The following is an 18,331-nucleotide window of genomic DNA, read 5'->3' as shown; positions in this document are numbered from 1 at the left end:
CGTAATACAGACTCTAAATGTTTTAAATATAGTGTACTAGTGAAACACCTCCCGAACGTAGATGTTAATTCAGTCTTGACTGAAGAATCGTTCGTTGACTATGAGCACGTATACAACTTTGAGGGAATAAAATTTCCTGTGACAGTGTCGTCAATCGCAAAGTTTGAATTAAATAATCCCAATACCTCGGTAAATGTTTTCGAAACAGCTCCAGGCTGTGATATAACACCACTACGGGTAGTTGATGAGAAACAGGACCACATAGATTTATTATTGTATCGCGAGTCAGCCGAAAACGCTCACTATGTTTATATATCTAATTTTTCCAAACTGATACGTCCACAAGTGGCTGCCGGACACAATCAGATCGTAATTTGCAAACGGTGTTCGACGCACCGTGAGGTTCGAAAATGTAAACCGGATCCAAAGTCATGGCTCGAAGAGCACCTACGACTTTGTAAAAAATTTAAACTCGCAAACACTCGCCTACCAAAGGAAGGTGAAAACCTATTAAAGTACGAGGAGTTTGAAAATCAAATCCCGGAGCCGGTCATTGTTATTGCCGACTTTGAAGCTACTCTTGTACCAATAGTAGGCTCTGATCGTTCATTCGAATGTCACGAACCCAATTCCTATGCTACCTTAGTAAAGTCAACACTACCTGACGAGAAATTGCACGAAGTAGGAATCAGTACGGAGCCGCAGGTACACCGTAGTCCCAATGCTGCTCAGTCGTTTATGTTTCATATGCAACAAATTGTCAGCGAGTGTCGAACAACTTTTATACGCGTTTCGAACCGGTCAAACCACTAACAGCTCAAGAGACGGAGCGCTTCGAATCAACCATGGCTTGCGAGCTGTGTGATCGTGCTTTCAATGACAGCACTGTGTCAGGGTCTTAGACCACTGTCATATATCGGGTAACATGAGACACGTGATCTGTAGTAAATGCAATTTACGTAGCTCTACCATAAACTACATCCCGGTGTATTGTCACAACATGTCGAATTACGATGGTAATTTTATTATAAAAAGCTTATCATCAGTCCCAGACTGTGAAGTAAAGGTTATCCCTTGTACAAACGATAAGTACATATCGATATCAGTCCGAGTGGGTCGTATGTGGCTGCGCTTTCTTGATTCCTTTAGACTGATGTCTTTGAGTCTGGCAAAACTGGCCGACACCTTGTCAGAAAATGACTCGTAGAATCGTCGAAACTCGTACCCACTGAACATTTAAATCTCATCCGACGTAAAGGGGTTATCCTTATAGTTATGTAACGTCAGCAAAAGTATTTGATGAAACAAGCTTACCAAACCGTGATGCATTTTATGACAAACTCAATAACGAACCGTGTTCGGTGGAAGATTACACATTTGCGATGGAAGTTTGGGAAAAATTAAAAATGGAAACCTTTGGAGATTTCCATGATTTTTACTTGAAACTTGACGTCTGCCTTCTTGCAGACGTTCTGACATCATTTAGGAAAACGTGTTTGGAAGCGTACAAGATCGACTGTTGTCATATGTACACCGCACCTGGACTTGCCTACAAAGCGATGCTGCGTATGACACGTGTAACCCTTGAGTTACTTACCGATCCTGATATGTTACTGATGATTGAAAGTGGCATACGAGGTGGGTTAGTCCAATGTGTGACCCGCTATGCCAAAGCAAACAACCCTCATTTAATCAATACCGCTGACTACGATCCCAATGAAAAGCAGAGCTGGCTTCTTATGCTTGATGCCATAAACTTATATGGCGCATCCCAAAGCAAATACCTTCCAACTGGACACTTTCAGTTTGTAGAGTCACCCGAAAACCTAGACTGGTCCAGTGTCTCTTCGGATAATCCAACCGGATACATACTAGAGTGTGATCTTAAAGTCCCTGATAATGTTCACGATCGTTTGCAGTACCTTCCGCCATTGCCTGAGCTAGAAGCACCCCCGGGAAGTAAGGACAAAAAGCTGCTTGCGACACTAAAAGATAAAACGAAATATGTAGCTCATTATTCCGTGTTTCAACAGGCCGTTAAACTGGGATTGATTGTAACAAAGGTCCACAGAGCAATCTCGTTTTCACAATCACCCTTTATGAAAAAGTTTGTAGACTTTAACGCGGAAATGAGAGCCAAGTCGACAAACGAGTTCTACAAAAGCATATTCAAATTGATGAATAATGCGAACTACGGAAGGTTGCTTATGAACAAGCGTAACCACCGCGACGTCAGAATTGTAACTAAAGACAGTACATTGCAAAAGCTTATTCGGAACCCTCAATTCGTGGAACATGTTATAATCGACCAAAACATCGTACTTGTGTACATGCAAAGAAAAACGGTGATCCTCAACGCTCCTATCTATGCGGGAATGTGTGTGCTTGACTTGTCCAAAGTACACATGTATCAGTTCTACTACGACGTACTTTGTAACCACTTTACAGACAAAGAGTTAAGGCTGCAGTATACAGACACAGATAGTTATCTGCTGCACTTGACCACTGATCGCGATCTTTTCCAAGTATTAAAACAGCCCACACTTGCTGCATATCTGGATATGTCAGTATATCCTGTAGGACATCCGCTCAAAGACGACACAAACAAAGGTAAAATCGGTTGTTTCAAAGACGAATCGCGTTTAGGAAAACATATTCAAGAGTACGTCGGTCTACGTTCTAAAATGTACATTTATCGCTATGGGTCGGATGAAAGTGAAATAGAGTTCACTTCTAAAAAAGCAAAGGGTATAAAATCATCCTACGTGAAACGTTACCTATCGTTTGAAGACTATAAAAGAACATTGTTCGAAGGATTTGAACCGGAAAAAGCCGAATTCAATCTAATCCAAAGCCGGCTATTCAGGATTACAACGAAAACAGTTGTTAAACGATCTCTGTCCGCTTCAGACAACAAGAGAGTAATTACTAATGACCGAATCAACACGCTTCCCTACGGGCATTATAAACTTAGGACCATCACGGAAGAACCTACCGCTGAGGAGGACAGCAATGAAAACAATGACAATGACATTATATGATTTAGCTCTTACGTCGACTTGTCTAGCTATAGATAGTACAAATAATATTGATAGTCTCGATGAATTAGAAATACTATCGATACTGCCAAATTCAATAAAACGCGATGTTTGTAAGAGACTCAAACACATTTGGATGTCCCAGAGATATTGTCTTCCATTTAGTCGCAGTCAATTTCAATACCGATACTTGAATTTCAACCAACTAGACAAGTATGAGTTTCTTATGTTGACTCATCATCACAGTAGGGTTCACCCTGAGTTTTGGCCATCGTATTCAGATAAAGGCCATGTATTTTTTGAATACTACGAGCATATTATAGGTAACACTAGTACGTACCGTTTATGTAAAAGGTGTTTTATAAAAACGTGTGAACCCTCCGATCCACTTGACGATTATGAAGAACACTGGCAGTCCTTGAATTGGCGATTCTTTAGTACAGTACATCACTTTGGTGTAGATCCCAGTGGGTTCGTAAGAGATATTCTAAGGCAAGAAAGCAGTTGGTGCGATTATTGCGTACTATCACCATTGTTCCAGTTGTACAGTTTGGATTCATGTACAGAACATACCCATGTACACGACTGGGACAACGACAGTGATGGTGACGAATCAATTGTCGACTCTTTCGAGCGAGTTGAAATTTACAGACCTTATTAGATTTATGATCACACGGTTGACAACCTGTGGATCGATGTTTGTCTTCTCTGAGGGTTTAAATTTTTTTTATTAATTTTGTATTCTAAGTATTTTTGTAGAGATTAACTTGAATATTGTATGTTTTAAATACCCTGTCAACTTTATGTTCTGTGTAAAATATAACAGATTAACAATTGAATTTTTTCATGTGCTTTGTGTAAAATTGACTCAACATAGTCCATATATTGTAGTTGTGTCACGATTGTGACAGAAATTATATTTTATTTTCATATGTTATAAGGTAAAAGAATTGAATGTTAATACAAATCCTGGAAAACTAGAAGAAACCGGTTTTCTTAGTTCAAGTCGATACCAGCATTGATAACTGCAAGCGCGCAGTCTGGTGGCAAGTGTTCGAGATTAGGCTTAGGGTAGCGATGATTCATAATTTGGAGGAGAACCACTTTGTTTCAATCTCATTTTGCGTAGTTGTGGCCGACAGTCAACTTGTTCCCTCGATTTGGAGGTATGTAATGCAAATAATTAAGCAATTTATGTTTAAGGTTATTCCAGGAAAAATCAGTACAACTTCAATATGTAAATATATATAGCTAAGCATTTTTGGGTAAACCAATTAATAATTTTTACTTAAATTTTGATAGATATGAAGATTGAACACCACGTGTTTTTGGCTCAGGTTTTAACGAGTGTTAAAAAATTGTTTTAGCTTTGTATCTTAAAAGGGATTAAACTTAAAGAGCATTGTGTCAATCTAAATGATTTTTATAACTATCAGTAACTGTTCAGAGAGAATATTTCGATTAAATTTTATTTTTTAAGGTAAAATTAGGTTGGTTTCAAAGTCATGTTCTAGTTGAACCGACAGGATTTTAATATTGTTTTAGTTTGGGGTAGTTATTAAGGATTTATCTAAACAGTTATTTATTTCGATATGGAAGAAGGATATGTTTAATTTAGGCTATTTGTGTTTAATTAAAATGTCACAGTAAACTGATTTAGTAATTCGTTAAAGAATCAAGATGTATTAGACACATGTTTGAGACAGCTGATTAAAAATTACTTTGTGGTCAATTTTACTATTATGTAAATTCAGAAAAAGGTAATATGTTAAAATATTTTATGTTTTGTACTTACGAATGATTTTATTTAAAGGGGTTATTTCAAATGTTTGTCAATGAGAACAAAATGAGAATTTTAGTATTCTATGTTAAAATTTATTGGGGAAACTAGACTTTAGAAACGATTTGTGGGAAAATTAACTTTGCTGGATAGATGTGTGAAAGTATGTGTAACTATACTAAAATAAAGATATTAAAGAAGGGATCCATAGTACGAATTTGGAACATGTCCTAGGGTTCAAGTCCCAGAGTTAAACATCGTCGGAGAGTACACCATCGCCTATCTGTTGTCTGGAGGAGCCTGGACCAGTATCACCTTCTTGGGGGCCTAACAACCATCTAGGGACTATCTGTTTGCAAACCATGGACGTCTTCCCACCAGTAGACTGTCTCCGGTTCAGATCATCTCACTGAAGCTCCACCAAAGATTGAAGACAGCGTTCGTGAAGTGATGAGTACCCTTCACCATGTTACACATCAATATTTAAAATTTAATGATTAGGCCTATATTTGAGTTGAAAAGTAGGAAGTATGGACTTTGGAGAGGACCAGAAGTGTTTTAGGGATTTTTATATAAGGTTTGATCGATCAAAGAAAGGGGAGGGCAAAATAAAAAAGGGGGGGGGTTAGTAATGGTTGTAAAGTTTATTTTGGTTAAGTGGAGAAATAGTTTTTGTTAATTTTCTAAGGTGTTTTATCATACTTCATTCCACAGGGTTTATATGAGAAGCTAAAACGTGACCTGGTACATAGACCCCAGGGTCCAGACGAACCTCTTGCCATGTATGTGTGTGAGGTAAGGAATAACGCGGAGTTATTAAAATGTGATTACTCAGAACGTGAACTGATTGACGTAATTATCGTAGGAATAAACCCGAGGGACAGAAATAAATTAGTTTTCCAGGAATTTCCTAAAAGTTTACAAGATTTGGAAAAAATGTGTATGGTAATTAAGAATGTTGAGTATAATGACTGGGAAAGGGAACAGATAAGAGGGAGAAGGAATCAGTTTGGCGGTAATAATTCTGGTCGTGGTTATGTAAATAATGTAAATACAACTAATGGAAGAGAAGGCGGGAGTAATCAGATGGAACCGCGATTATGTCACTACTGTTCTAAACCCGGTCATTTCATAAGGGATTGTTGGAAACGAGGTAGGGACATTAGGGGAGGTTACACTAGGGGAGGTCACACAAGTGGCGGGTCAAACAGGGATGACGTTGGGAGTAGGCCTACAGGGACCAACAATCAGGGAAACTAGTGAGAGGGAAGAGTGCCTTCCATAAAACAGGGGACTTTAATAAAAAGAAATTTAAGAAAACATTCAATAACAGTTTGTGTAATTTAGATGTTAAGAAACATGTTAAGAATGAGAAAAGTCAGGTAAAGAAATTAGAGAGAAAGATTAAGAATAGGCGTTGGTTCAAAACTAAAAGAGGTATTCATAACTTGCCAGTAGTAAATGTACATTTTAGTAACAATATGGTACAGTGTGCATTGTTAGATTCGGGGAGTTCCATAAACATTATAAGTAAGAATGTTTATGATAAGCTGGAATCTAAAAGGCTAGTGATAAGCAGGTCTAACGATAAGGTTAACTGTGTAACCGCTACAAGTGAATCCGTAAACTTATTAGGTAAATGCATTGTGAAAGTAAAAATTCAAAATAAGTCATGGTCCGTGCAGTTTTTTATTGCCGAGAAAATAACCTGGGATGTAATATTAGGAGTTAGGTTCACGGAGAAAACTGGACTAGTTTTAAATCTAAGAGAAAATAAAGGTTATTTTTCATTTGATATGGACAATATTTTCAATTTGAATGTAAACGAAAATAATACTGTGCAAGCTGTCAGTTGTGGTGGTTTAGAGTTAAAGATTGGGCGGTTAAATCTCAAGGACCGAATTGAAAGTTTAGTAGAACGCAATCCACAGGTTTTTACAAATGAAATAGGAAAGGCTTTAGATTTTGAGTGTGAAATAAAGTTAAAGGACACTACGCCAGTAAAGATAAGACCCTATCCTGTTTCCCCGCCAAACATGAAAATCATGCGAGACATAACAGATTCGTTATTAAAGCAAGGTATTATTGAACCAAGTTTGTCAAACTATTCATCACCTAGTTTCCTAGTTAGTAAAGGGGAGGGGAAAGGTCATAGGTTGGTGACAAATTATAAAGAACTGAATTCAAAGATTGAGCCTATCGTGCACCCCATAGGGGAATTACAAGGGTCATTTAACTACCTCAGCGGAGCTTCAATTTACACAGTGCTAGATTTAAACAATTCGTATTATCAGGTGCCCTTAGATCCTAAAAGTAGGCACCTAACTGCGTTCTCCACTCCATACTCACTTTACCAATACCGCCGTTGTCCATATGGACTACACCTTGGATCTGGGTTATTGTCCAGTTATCTAGATAGAGTCTTTGGAGACTTAAAATTCAAGTCTGTAATATCGTTTGTTGACGATATAGTGGTTTTCTCTAAAGATCCAGAGGAACATATGGAACATTTAACGGAAGTGGTAAATAGGTTATCAAAAGCTAATTTGACTGTTAATCCAAGTAAGGTGCTGTTTGCTGCGGAGGAAATAAGTTTCCTAGGACACCGGGTTTCCCACAACACATTGAAAGTTGACCCAGATAGGACAAACGCTATTAGGGAGTATAAGAGTCCAACATCTGAGAAAAACCTAAGCAGGTTTATTGGAATGATTAATTTTTACTCGAGGTTCATTGAAAATTATGCAATATTATGTGCCCCTCTAAATGAGTTACGAAAGAAAAACGCTAAGTTTATATGGACGGCTGAATGTGAAGCTAATTTTCAAAAGTTGAAAGAATTAATCAGTAACCCTCCTGTGTTAAGATTACCAAACTATGACATGCCCTTTATACTGCAAACAGATGCGAGCCAAGTAGGTTTGGCGTCAGTGTTATTGCAAGAGATCGATGGTGTTAGATTTCCGGTCCATTATTACTCTAAGAAGTTTACAAAGCAGGAACTAAACCTTACTGTTTACGAGAAGGAAGCATTAGCAGTTGTACTGTCGATTCAAAAGTTTAGGAGTTACCTAGAAGTTATGCCATTCTATTTAGAGACGGACAATCAAAGTTTATCTTGGGTTTTATCACACCACAATAAGTTAGGTAAATTGGGGCGCTGGACAGAGTTAATATTGGGGTTACCTTTCAAAGTTAAACACATTAAAGGTAAGGATAATAAGATTGCGGATTGCTTGTCTAGGATGTTTGAGGGATATCCCAATATTGAAGTCGAAAGTGAGATGTCAGATGATAAGATAAATGAGTTGGTAAATAACCTGAGTTGTGTAATGAATAAGGAAGTCAGCCTTAGTAATGTAATTAATAACTTAACGGAGTATCCAGCAGCCTTTACTGACATACGTGAGCACCAACGAAAAGATGAGAGCCTTTCAAAGATAATAGACCAGATACAGAATGGTGATAAGGTGTCACCATACACGATGAGTCAGGGAGTGTTATTATTCAAACCACCGAATAAAGTAAAAGGTCGGATTGTAGTTCCGGAAGTAATGAAAGATATGGTGTTACATTATTTTCACAACAGCGTTAGCACAGGGTGTCATTTAGGTATTTCTAAAACAGGGAATAAGATAAAGCATATATTTTTCTGGGAAAGGATGTTGGATGACATAAGAAATTATGTAAGAAAGTGTGAGGAGTGCTCTAGGTCTAAACAATGTCAGCGTACGTATCATGGAGAAATAGTAGATTACCAAGCTTCGAAACCTATGAGTAAGCTGTATATTGACATTGCAGGTAGTTTCCCGAGGAGTAAGATAGGCAATAGTATGTTGTTAGTGGTAGTAGATGATTTCACTAAGTATGTCTGGTTAGTTCCATTAAGAGATGCAAAAACACGCAATATTGTTAAGGCATTGGAAACACAGGTTTTTAAACATGTAGGAACACCTGAGATGATTGTTTGTGATAATGCTGCTTACTTTAGAGGAAATGAGTTTAAGAATTTCTGTTTCAAATATGGTGTGAAATTACACAGGATTGTGGCGTATAATGCAAAGTCGAATAAGAGCGAGCGCTACATAAAAACTGTAAAGGGTAGCATGGTAGCTCTACATCACGATTGTCATGACAGCTGGGATAGTAATTTGCATTATGTACAGTTAGCAATAAATACGGCTGTAAATGATGTAACCAAACACACGGCATTTTAACTTATGTACAACTTTGAGCCAAATTGTAGTTTGTCAACATTGTGGAAGGTAAAGGAGTTACTCGGTGATGCAACCGATAAGGGAGGAATAAAGGCCAAGTTTAGTACTGCGATAAGAAATCTAAGGCTTGCTCACGCTAAAACCAAGGAACGGAGGTTAGTAAAAGAAGGAAGTAAACATCCATTTAAGTTGTTTGACGAAGTGTATGTAAGGCTTCACCATATTAGTAACAAGGCAGCCAAGTTCCAAGCAAAACTTGCATACAAATGGTCCGAAAAGTTTAGGATTATCCATTTCTTGACACCTGTAACCGTGTTATTGCAAAAAGTATCAGATTTTAAAATCATTCAAAGAGCGCACCTTGATCAATTAAAGATGGTATGATTAAAGTAGGGCAATTGTGATGACATGAGATAAGAAATGATTATATGTACATAGTAACTTATTAGATTTCTGTGAATATTTGTTGTGAAGCCTGAATAATAACGTGGTATTGAACGCCTAAGTGGAAGGTTATCAGCGAAGCCTGAATTAATGACACAATTAATTAATTGATAAGGAACGCGAAGCTTGACACTTTAGAGCGAAGCATGACGAGATTATTGTTAGGAACGCAGAATAGACTGAAATCCGATAGTAAACTTTAACAATCAGTAAAGGTAAAAGAATAAATCCATCTAAAATATAAAATGAGTGAATTGAATTTTACTACAATACGATTGGAATATTTGCTTATCGCTCGGACGCGAGTGAATGAAGCAACAAAGGTCTTATCTCTTCTTCACGCACAGTCTGTAAGAAGGAAGTTACTTGGCCAGGTTTCTTTCTTCATAACAGTGTAAAGAAGACCAATATGTGTGTGTAGTATTTATAATTATGCAAATTTGGAAAATTATTAGAAAAAGGTAGAATTAAGCGTATGTAATTAACATTATAACATTTCTTATGCCATGTTGATGTTTGAATAACAATGTATATAAAATAGGCGCCTATTTAAAAATGTTGTGTTTGCAGTGATGTGTTTTAAACAAATGTAATGTTTCTTGTATTATATTGTAAATAAATATGTGTTAGTTAATAAGAAATTTTGAGACCTATGAGAAGGAAGTAATGCGTATATTGGTATTTCATCAATTCATGTTATGAGATAGTAAGATTAGCAATGTAATCCAGGCTACTAACATGAAGTTTTAAATGAACTGAAAATGAAGTTTGACAATTGTATCAAATAATTGAGTAAAATGATGAGTAATGAAAGGGGAGGAGATGTAAGCAACCTGAAATAAGCGCGCTGCGGAGGACGCGACCTTGATAATTGGGTCAGATGTTTGATAAGAGATAATGCAAGCGGAAAGGTTTGTTTACTTTTCAATATCTGTGGTTTGAGGTCGTCGAACCGTGTTGTTTAAGGAGCTTAGGGTGTGAATTATGACACCGAGAAAAAAAAAATGGAGAAAACAAAAAAAATGCGTTTTATTTTGATTTGCAAAACAATATTTTTTGTTTGAAAGGGGAGATTTGTCACGATTGTGACAGAAATTATATTTTATTTTCATATGTTATAAGGTAAAAGAATTGAATGTTAATACAAATCCTGGAAAACTAGAAGAAACCGGTTTTCTTAGTTCAAGTCGATACCAGCATTGATAACTGCAAGCGCGCAGTCTGGTGGCAAGTGTTCGAGATTAGGCTTAGGGTAGCGATGATTCATAATTTGGAGGAGAACCACTTTGTTTCAATCTCATTTTGCGTAGTTGTGGCCGACAGTCAACTTGTTCCCTCGATTTGGAGGTATGTAATGCAAATAATTAAGCAATTTATGTTTAAGGTTATTCCAGGAAAAATCAGTACAACTTCAATATGTAAATATATATAGCTAAGCATTTTTGGGTAAACCAATTAATAATTTTTACTTAAATTTTGATAGATATGAAGATTGAACACCACGTGTTTTTGGCTCAGGTTTTAACGAGTGTTAAAAAATTGTTTTAGCTTTGTATCTTAAAAGGGATTAAACTTAAAGAGCATTGTGTCAATCTAAATGATTTTTATAACTATCAGTAACTGTTCAGAGAGAATATTTCGATTAAATTTTATTTTTTAAGGTAAAATTAGGTTGGTTTCAAAGTCATGTTCTAGTTGAACCGACAGGATTTTAATATTGTTTTAGTTTGGGGTAGTTATTAAGGATTTGTCTAAACAGTTATTTATTTCGATATGGAAGAAGGATATGTTTAATTTAGGCTATTTGTGTTTAATTAAAATGTCACAGTAAACTGATTTAGTAATTCGTTAAAGAATCAAGATGTATTAGACACATGTTTGAGACAGCTGATTAAAAATTACTTTGTGGTCAATTTTACTATTATGTAAATTCAGAAAAAGGTAATATGTTAAAATATTTTATGTTTTGTACTTACGAATGATTTTATTTAAAGGGGTTATTTCAAATGTTTGTCAATGAGAACAAAATGAGAATTTTAGTATTCTATGTTAAAATTTATTGGGGAAACTAGACTTTAGAAACGATTTGTGGGAAAATTAACTTTGCTGGATAGATGTGTGAAAGTATGTGTAACTATACTAAAATAAAGATATTAAAGAAGGGATCCATAGTACGAATTTGGAACATGTCCTAGGGTTCAAGTCCCAGAGTTAAACATCGTCGGAGAGTACACCATCGCCTATCTGTTGTCTGGAGGAGCCTGGACCAGTATCACCTTCTTGGGGGCCTAACAACCATCTAGGGACTATCTGTTTGCAAACCATGGACGTCTTCCCACCAGTAGACTGTCTCCGGTTCAGATCATCTCACTGAAGCTCCACCAAAGATTGAAGACAGCGTTCGTGAAGTGATGAGTACCCTTCACCATGTTACACATCAATATTTAAAATTTAATGATTAGGCCTATATTTGAGTTGAAAAGTAGGAAGTATGGACTTTGGAGAGGACCAGAAGTGTTTTAGGGATTTTTATATAAGGTTTGATCGATCAAAGAAAGGGGAGGGCAAAATAAAAAAGGGGGGGGGTTAGTAATGGTTGTAAAGTTTATTTTGGTTAAGTGGAGAAATAGTTTTTGTTAATTTTCTAAGGTGTTTTATCATACTGAACAATTGTTAGTTTTAAGAGTTTATTTCATTATATTGGATTTTTACTGGAATAATACGACTTCTTATTTCAGCATGCCCTTCTTGCCTCCTTTCACAGCACGTTATACTTGATTTTAAATTTAAGACACTTAGGAGTGTCAGTTGTTATGTCTTTTCTTGTTTTATCATCTAATGTTTTATTGAATATTGTAACTATGTTTTGTGTTCAACTTTGTTTTCTATGTATTTATTTAAAATTAAACGGATTAACTAGAATATTTAAATGTGTAAACTATGGTTATTTAGAGTCAAACATACTCTATACTTGTGATCGTTCAGTATTTATTTTTTAAAATTCTTTTTGCTTTTATCATCTTGTATTGAATATTGCAACTATGTTGAACTGTTGGTTCTGTCAACTTTATATGACCTTTGTATATATACATCTGAACTAATATTTTAAATAAAAAAGAAGAAAAGAATTCTCTTGTACTTTAATACACCTTACTTAGTAGGTCTTGACAACACAGGCTTACGTCTTGTGTCATAAATAATTAGATCTTGACCAGCTGTTTAAGTAAAGTAATCTTTGTTAACAAAACCAATGAGTGTTTTACCACTGTATAACTGACTCATCAAATAAATTGACATCTATTATATTGTTGTTGTACCTTAGCTAAAGGTAAAGGAGATAAATAAAGGAACAAAAGTTTACAGTAAAAATATATATTACAATAAGATACATTCAATACAGCAATTATATATTTACCATTTTGACAAATACTTCATGTTCTCTAATACAGCTTCTATAATGTTTGCTACACAGAATCGTCGAACCTCGCTATCAATCCACGGCAACATCGATGTTCTAAGTGCCGTCCGTTCATACCAAAAATCTTGAGTCTCTGCAGGCAACCTTCTTTCATTCAAGTCAGAAAGTAATCGTGGCAAATCACTTGTAATGTGGCGAACGAGTTGTTTGTCCAATGACATTGAAGCCAAGTCATTTGTAGTGTTTGAAGAAAGTAGAGCCATTACCTTATAGTGTTTGGTAAAATACCGTGTGTAACGAGAGATCAGAAACTGCACAGTTGGGTTTATTTCAAGTAGGATATTAAAGTAGCTCTCAAGGGATGGGAACAACCGTTTTAAAGAGATCCATCCATCATTTTGAAGAACCACTCTGGGAGTCTGTCGAATGATATCAGATTCACTTGAAGGTCTTGAAAGTGTAACAGAATTCAAATTGTGATTAACCGGCTTGTTTCTCAGACGATAGTTACAAAATGATACTAATCCATTTGGTCTTTGTTCTAATATGACTGTATGTAGATAGAACGGATTGAATGGAGTTTCATCGGAGTAAAACTTGTCGATAGAGTGGTGAACTGTAGAGCTTTGCAGACTCAAAAGATCTTCAAATGTCAATTCAATTGAGGTTTGATTATTTACCAAACAAATAGAGGGAGAAAAGTCTTTAATTGAATCGAGACCAACAGCTGCATGAGCCTGGTTTGCAACTTTATAAATCTGTCTAAGTAAAAGATGTGGTTCCCATGAGTTAGGCTGCTGATCAGAACGCACAGCTGCTTTGTGTGGCTGGTGTATACTATGAGAGTGACTCACCACAGATGTTGTCGGTGCTGACGGCGAAGACGTATATGACACTGAAGACGACGTTGAGGCTGGTAATGAAGATAACTTAGCTGCTGATGGTAATAGTTGTTGCGAATGTTGAGGGGGCGGCGGCGGCGGCGGCGGCAGTTGTGGCAAAATTGAGGCATGTAGATTACCTTGATGATCTTTCTGGCGAAAAACCTGGCTCGACCTAGCACGTGTGGCAGATTTTGTTGTTGACGAGTTGACTGGAGTTTTCTGAATTGACGGTTGTTCCGGCCGGTACTCTTCCACATCCTTTGAACCGTAATCCTCTTCCACTGCGTTGACATTTTGACTGCACTCGCGGGTATAGTAATTTGTTTCGACCGCACCTGCTGTTGTGTGTACGGAATCAGATACGTCTTGTAGAGTCTCACCAGTTAAAGATGCAAGAAGCTGGTCAATGTCCATAGTATTTACATCGGAGTATATTACATTATGCACTGGTAAAGCAGGCGGAGCTTTAGTACGTTTACGTTTCACTCGCGAAAGATCTTTACGCGGAACTGGTACCGACCGCTTCACTGACGCTTCCATACTGGCTAAACCAGCAAACCAGTTCTAGGTTTTATACGGAGTGCAGGTCTGGACAGGTACGATCATCGACCTTGCGATGCAGATGGCGTCAAGGATAAATCCACTGAACTGAAAACAAGTCTAGACAGGTCGCGCGCCCGCGCGGATATTTTAAGAGAGAGATAATTTTGGTGTCGTGAGTAATACAGTGAGCTTTGCATCAATATTTGTAAGCAATTTTAAAGTTTTGACATCTGATTCATCCAACGTGTTTATCCTTCTATCATAGGTTCCTAATAATTTTGATGTTTTCTCATCTGATTCTTGCAGTTTCTTTATCTCTTCTTCTAAAGATACCAACGATTCAGATGTTTTCCCGTCTGATTCATGTAGCTTTTTGATTTTTTTATCCAAATATACTAAAGATGCAGACGTTTTTTCATCCGAGTCTTGTAGTTTCCTGAGCTTATCATCCAAAGATACTAACGATGCAGAAGTTTTCTCGTCTGATTCATGTAGCTTTTTGATTTTTTTATCCAAAGATATCAAACGTGTAGACGTTTTCTCATCTGAGTCTTTCAGCTTCTTGAGCTTATCATCCAAAGATACTAAAGATGTAGACGTTTTTTTATCCGAGTCTTGTAGCGTCTTGAGCTTATCATCCAACTCTGTAATTAATTTAGATGATTTCTTATCCGATTCTTGTAAGTTGTTTAGTCTATCGTGATAGGATACCTGTTTTTCCTTTATGTCGCTTAGGTCGGTCTTAATAGATTCCTCTATGGAGACTATTGATTTTTTTACATCCTTAACTGCTTGATTTAGCTCTTCGAGGCTAACAGCAAATGTCTATAACTTTCCTTCTACCTCTTTCAAATCGTCTTTGTTCACATAGAAACGATTTAGATAACCTTTAGACACTTTTTGACGTGATACGTCAGGATCCACTGCAGCTCTGAACCTCTTGGTTCCATCATCACTCAACACATACGCATCGTCATCTTCATCATCAGATAAGTGACGCTTCTGTTCTTGATACAAAGAGTGCCCAAACTTGTCTATAACGTGTCTTCTGATCATAGCTTGTACAATATATGTTTATCATAACAATATCCAAACCAGAATGGTGAAACGAACATGATATTAGCCTATTTAAACCCACTAAGGGAAAACCAAGGCGTTTGACATAAATCTTGATCCCGTCAGACGTCCTAGTTAGTTTGTGTAGCTCGTTTTTACTATACCCAAGAGTTGAACCGAGATGGAAATCCCAACCACTTTACATATATTTTGTTTCCTTTACGTCTGAGTACTTTTTCAACAAGAAATGTGTTGGGATAGTTAGTTTTTTGTAGTTCAGGCTCGTAAAATGCGCCCTTTATATCGTTTCCTTCTTCGTCTTGTAAGTAGTATACAGGGGGAGATGACTGACGTACACGAACTACTTTAAAAAGCTCGGTACTCCAATTTGGAGTGTAGCCTTTTTCAAACAACGTTTTATATTTTGAGATCCTCACTTTGTCGTTTACTTTAAACTTAGCGACACTACTAGTCTTAGACATATTTAACTTTTTTACCAAAAACTGTTCATTTTGTTTGGTGACGTCTTTTGGTTTCATACCTATCGATCTGTGCACCCTAAAATTGTACTTTTGAATCAATTTAGGAAGTAATTCTAGCCACTTGTAGTTACCCTGTACGCTAAATTCTTTATACATCCAGTTCTTTATCGTTTTGTTCAGCCTTTCAACGATTGAGGCCTTTAATGGACTATACGTACTATAGTGGTTGATACCATGTTTTTTTATTAGTGTTTTAACCTCTTTATTGTAAAAGTCAGTGCCGAGATCACTTTGAATGTTGCGTGGTATCCGACCGCTTCCTTCAATCACACTTTCCAATGCTGATGCAACCGTTTTTCCAGCTTTGTTATTTAACGCCACTGCCCATGCATATTTTGATAACGCATCTATCACCATCAAAACATACTTTTTCCCTCCATTTATCCTAGCATAAGGAATCATTTCTATCAGGTCGGCTTGCCACAAATCATCTATACCGCGTACAAAAACCTTTCTTCTAACGAATTTCTTTCTGGCTTGTCTATGCAGCTCGTTGACAATTCCTCTCTTGGATGCCGACAAAGACTCCTTAGTTGATCTGTCACTCATTGTGTCAAGCTATTATTCCGTTTAATTGTAACAAACCTATTATGTATTGTATTTCTTCACTGTGAGCTGTGTGACCTGCTTCTTTCGAGAGAATTAAGGTCTTAAGTCGTTTTACCAGTAGATTGGCATTGCTTTTATACGGTTCAATGTTTTCCACAGTTATTCCACTCCCAGAGGGTGATGCCGATGTTGCCACACTGTACTTTGGTGGAAACAGCACTGAAATAACAGTTGAGTACTTTTTACCTCTGTTGCTATTTATAGGTTTTTCTGCGGAATACATTTGACGATGGGCGTTGGAAGCTTGCAGTATCTCCTTATAAGACTGTAGGTCTTGTTGTGTAATGGAAGCTTTGTCGGGAACCTGCATGAAAAGAAGTTCCAGGAGTCCTGGTGTAGCCTCGTAGCTACGATCTTTTACAATTACATGCGAGTTGGTAAACTTTATCCTTAAACTGCCAATGGTCATATTACCTCTCCCATCGAGTTTAACTCCATATGTGGAGTCTATTTTGTCCTTATATGAGGGGCCGGAAAGTCGTTTAAGGTATTTTTGTATTTGACTAGGTGTAGGTGTTTGTGTAGACATATCCATTGACTTATCCGCTTCACATTCTTCATTTTGTATCTTTTCTATTAAAATGTTTTCTTTTTTTACATCTTCCGGTTCTTCCTTCTTAATGTATCTATAAGAGTCATTCAGACGTGTTTCCAAAGTCTCTTGTAGGGGTTTTACAAGCGGTTTGGCTTGGGCTTCCAACAATTGTTCTACATGCTCAGCATTGTTCCTTAGTTGTCTGTACTTCTTTCGAACGGAATCGGTCAACCTCAGCAGTTCTCGTTTGATTGCCTGCTCTCTACTCGGTGGTCGTTGGTAGGTTTTTAAGTTAAGCTTGAATTTTTTACCAACCTTCTTCCTAGGGCGTTTTCTTGTCGGGACACTAGTATATACGTCCATTCTCTTAGCCAATCTGATACTGTTATAACATGTGAAGGCAAGCAGTTGACCTTATATATCAGTAATGAACGTGTCTATATCACACCTATAACGACCTTTGTTTATTTCACAGTCCTTATTGATGGTTACAAATCCATACTTTTGCTTTTGCCAACAAGCTCTACAAAGCGTTTTAAATTTTTCAAACGTCATATCGGTGTTTACGTGATCTTTGTAGACATGATGTAAGTTGAGCTCATCCTGTTTAAACAGAATTATGAGATTTGCATTATCTCTAATTAGATGTTTTGGCAAACGGGTGTAGGTTTGTATGAGATAGAATGTGTCTACATTTCTATGTCTACCCATACTAAAGTATGCTCTCATGTTATCTTGCTTGTCACAAGCCACGTCGTCAAAAATCATTATCGAGTCCTGTTTTGCCTCTCCTGGATCCTGTACCTCTTCACTGTTAAATGTGAAGTACCCAATATATGGAAGATTACTAATTATTTGCTCTAACAGCTTGTACTTTGGTTGCATTAGTGATTTACTAAACACATATATGTTGGCATATTTTAGTCCATTCGGTTCAGTCAGAAGGCTGAACATTAAGTTGGTTTTACCACAGTTTGACGGTCCACACACAATAGACCTAATGGACCGAGGAAGGAGGCTGCCATGTTTCTCAACTTCACTGTCAGTGGTGATCAGTTTGTCCACTGAGTTGTCCACAGTGAACGTGTCACGTTGCTTTTGAAATTTCATCCTTACACCACAAGCGTCACACACAAAGTGCTGCTGTGATATATAAGGATTCAGTGATATATCACTAGCTCAGTATGATCAGGATCTCGAGAGGTCGAGGACTACTTAATCGCGGGATAGACTCTTTGCCTATCGAACTTCACTTGCCCGGGTAT

The 18,331-nt window shown here is 37.1% G+C and overlaps 2 protein-coding genes across 2 annotated transcripts; one reads left to right on the top strand and one right to left on the bottom strand.

Moving 5' to 3' along the window:
* The first annotated feature begins 1,406 nt into the window (after window positions 1-1,406).
* LOC128995817 (uncharacterized) lies at window positions 1,407-3,041 on the top strand. The gene has a single exon (XM_054420838.1). It carries the CDS (start codon window positions 1,407-1,409, stop codon window positions 3,039-3,041), a length of 1,635 nt encoding a protein of 544 aa, XP_054276813.1.
* Window positions 3,042-14,471: 11,430 nt separating this feature from the next.
* On the bottom strand, window positions 14,472-16,471 carry LOC128995807 (uncharacterized). Its single transcript, XM_054420829.1, has 3 exons — window positions 16,121-16,471; window positions 15,212-15,326; window positions 14,472-14,968 (listed from the first exon to the last, which is right to left on the bottom strand). The coding sequence occupies exons 1-3, from the start codon at window positions 16,469-16,471 to the stop codon at window positions 14,472-14,474; spliced, it is 963 nt and encodes a 320-aa protein (XP_054276804.1).
* Between the last annotated feature and the right edge of the window lie 1,860 nt (window positions 16,472-18,331).

Source organism: Macrosteles quadrilineatus, unplaced genomic scaffold (genome assembly GCF_028750875.1).
Source record: "Macrosteles quadrilineatus isolate MER2022 unplaced genomic scaffold, UCM_ALF_1.0 Scaffold_1__1_contigs__length_201487025, whole genome shotgun sequence".
NCBI classification, from domain to species: domain Eukaryota; kingdom Metazoa; phylum Arthropoda; class Insecta; order Hemiptera; family Cicadellidae; genus Macrosteles; species Macrosteles quadrilineatus.
Note: the sequence above shows the minus strand (reverse complement) of the source record. Positions and strands in the feature narration are given on the sequence as shown.

Coding starts and splice junctions, on each gene's coding strand:
- LOC128995817 (XM_054420838.1), top strand. CDS start 1,407: ATGGAAACCTTTGGAGATTTCCATGATTTTTACTTGAAACTTGACGTC.
- LOC128995807 (XM_054420829.1), bottom strand. CDS start 16,471: ATGAGTGACAGATCAACTAAGGAGTCTTTGTCGGCATCCAAGAGAGGA. Junction 15,327..16,120: donor CTGACTTTTACAATAAAGAG/GTTAAAACACTA, acceptor TATCAAGAACAG/AAGCGTCACTTATCTGATGA. Junction 14,969..15,211: donor ACGTCAAAAAGTGTCTAAAG/GTTATCTAAATC, acceptor AATTAATTACAG/AGTTGGATGATAAGCTCAAG.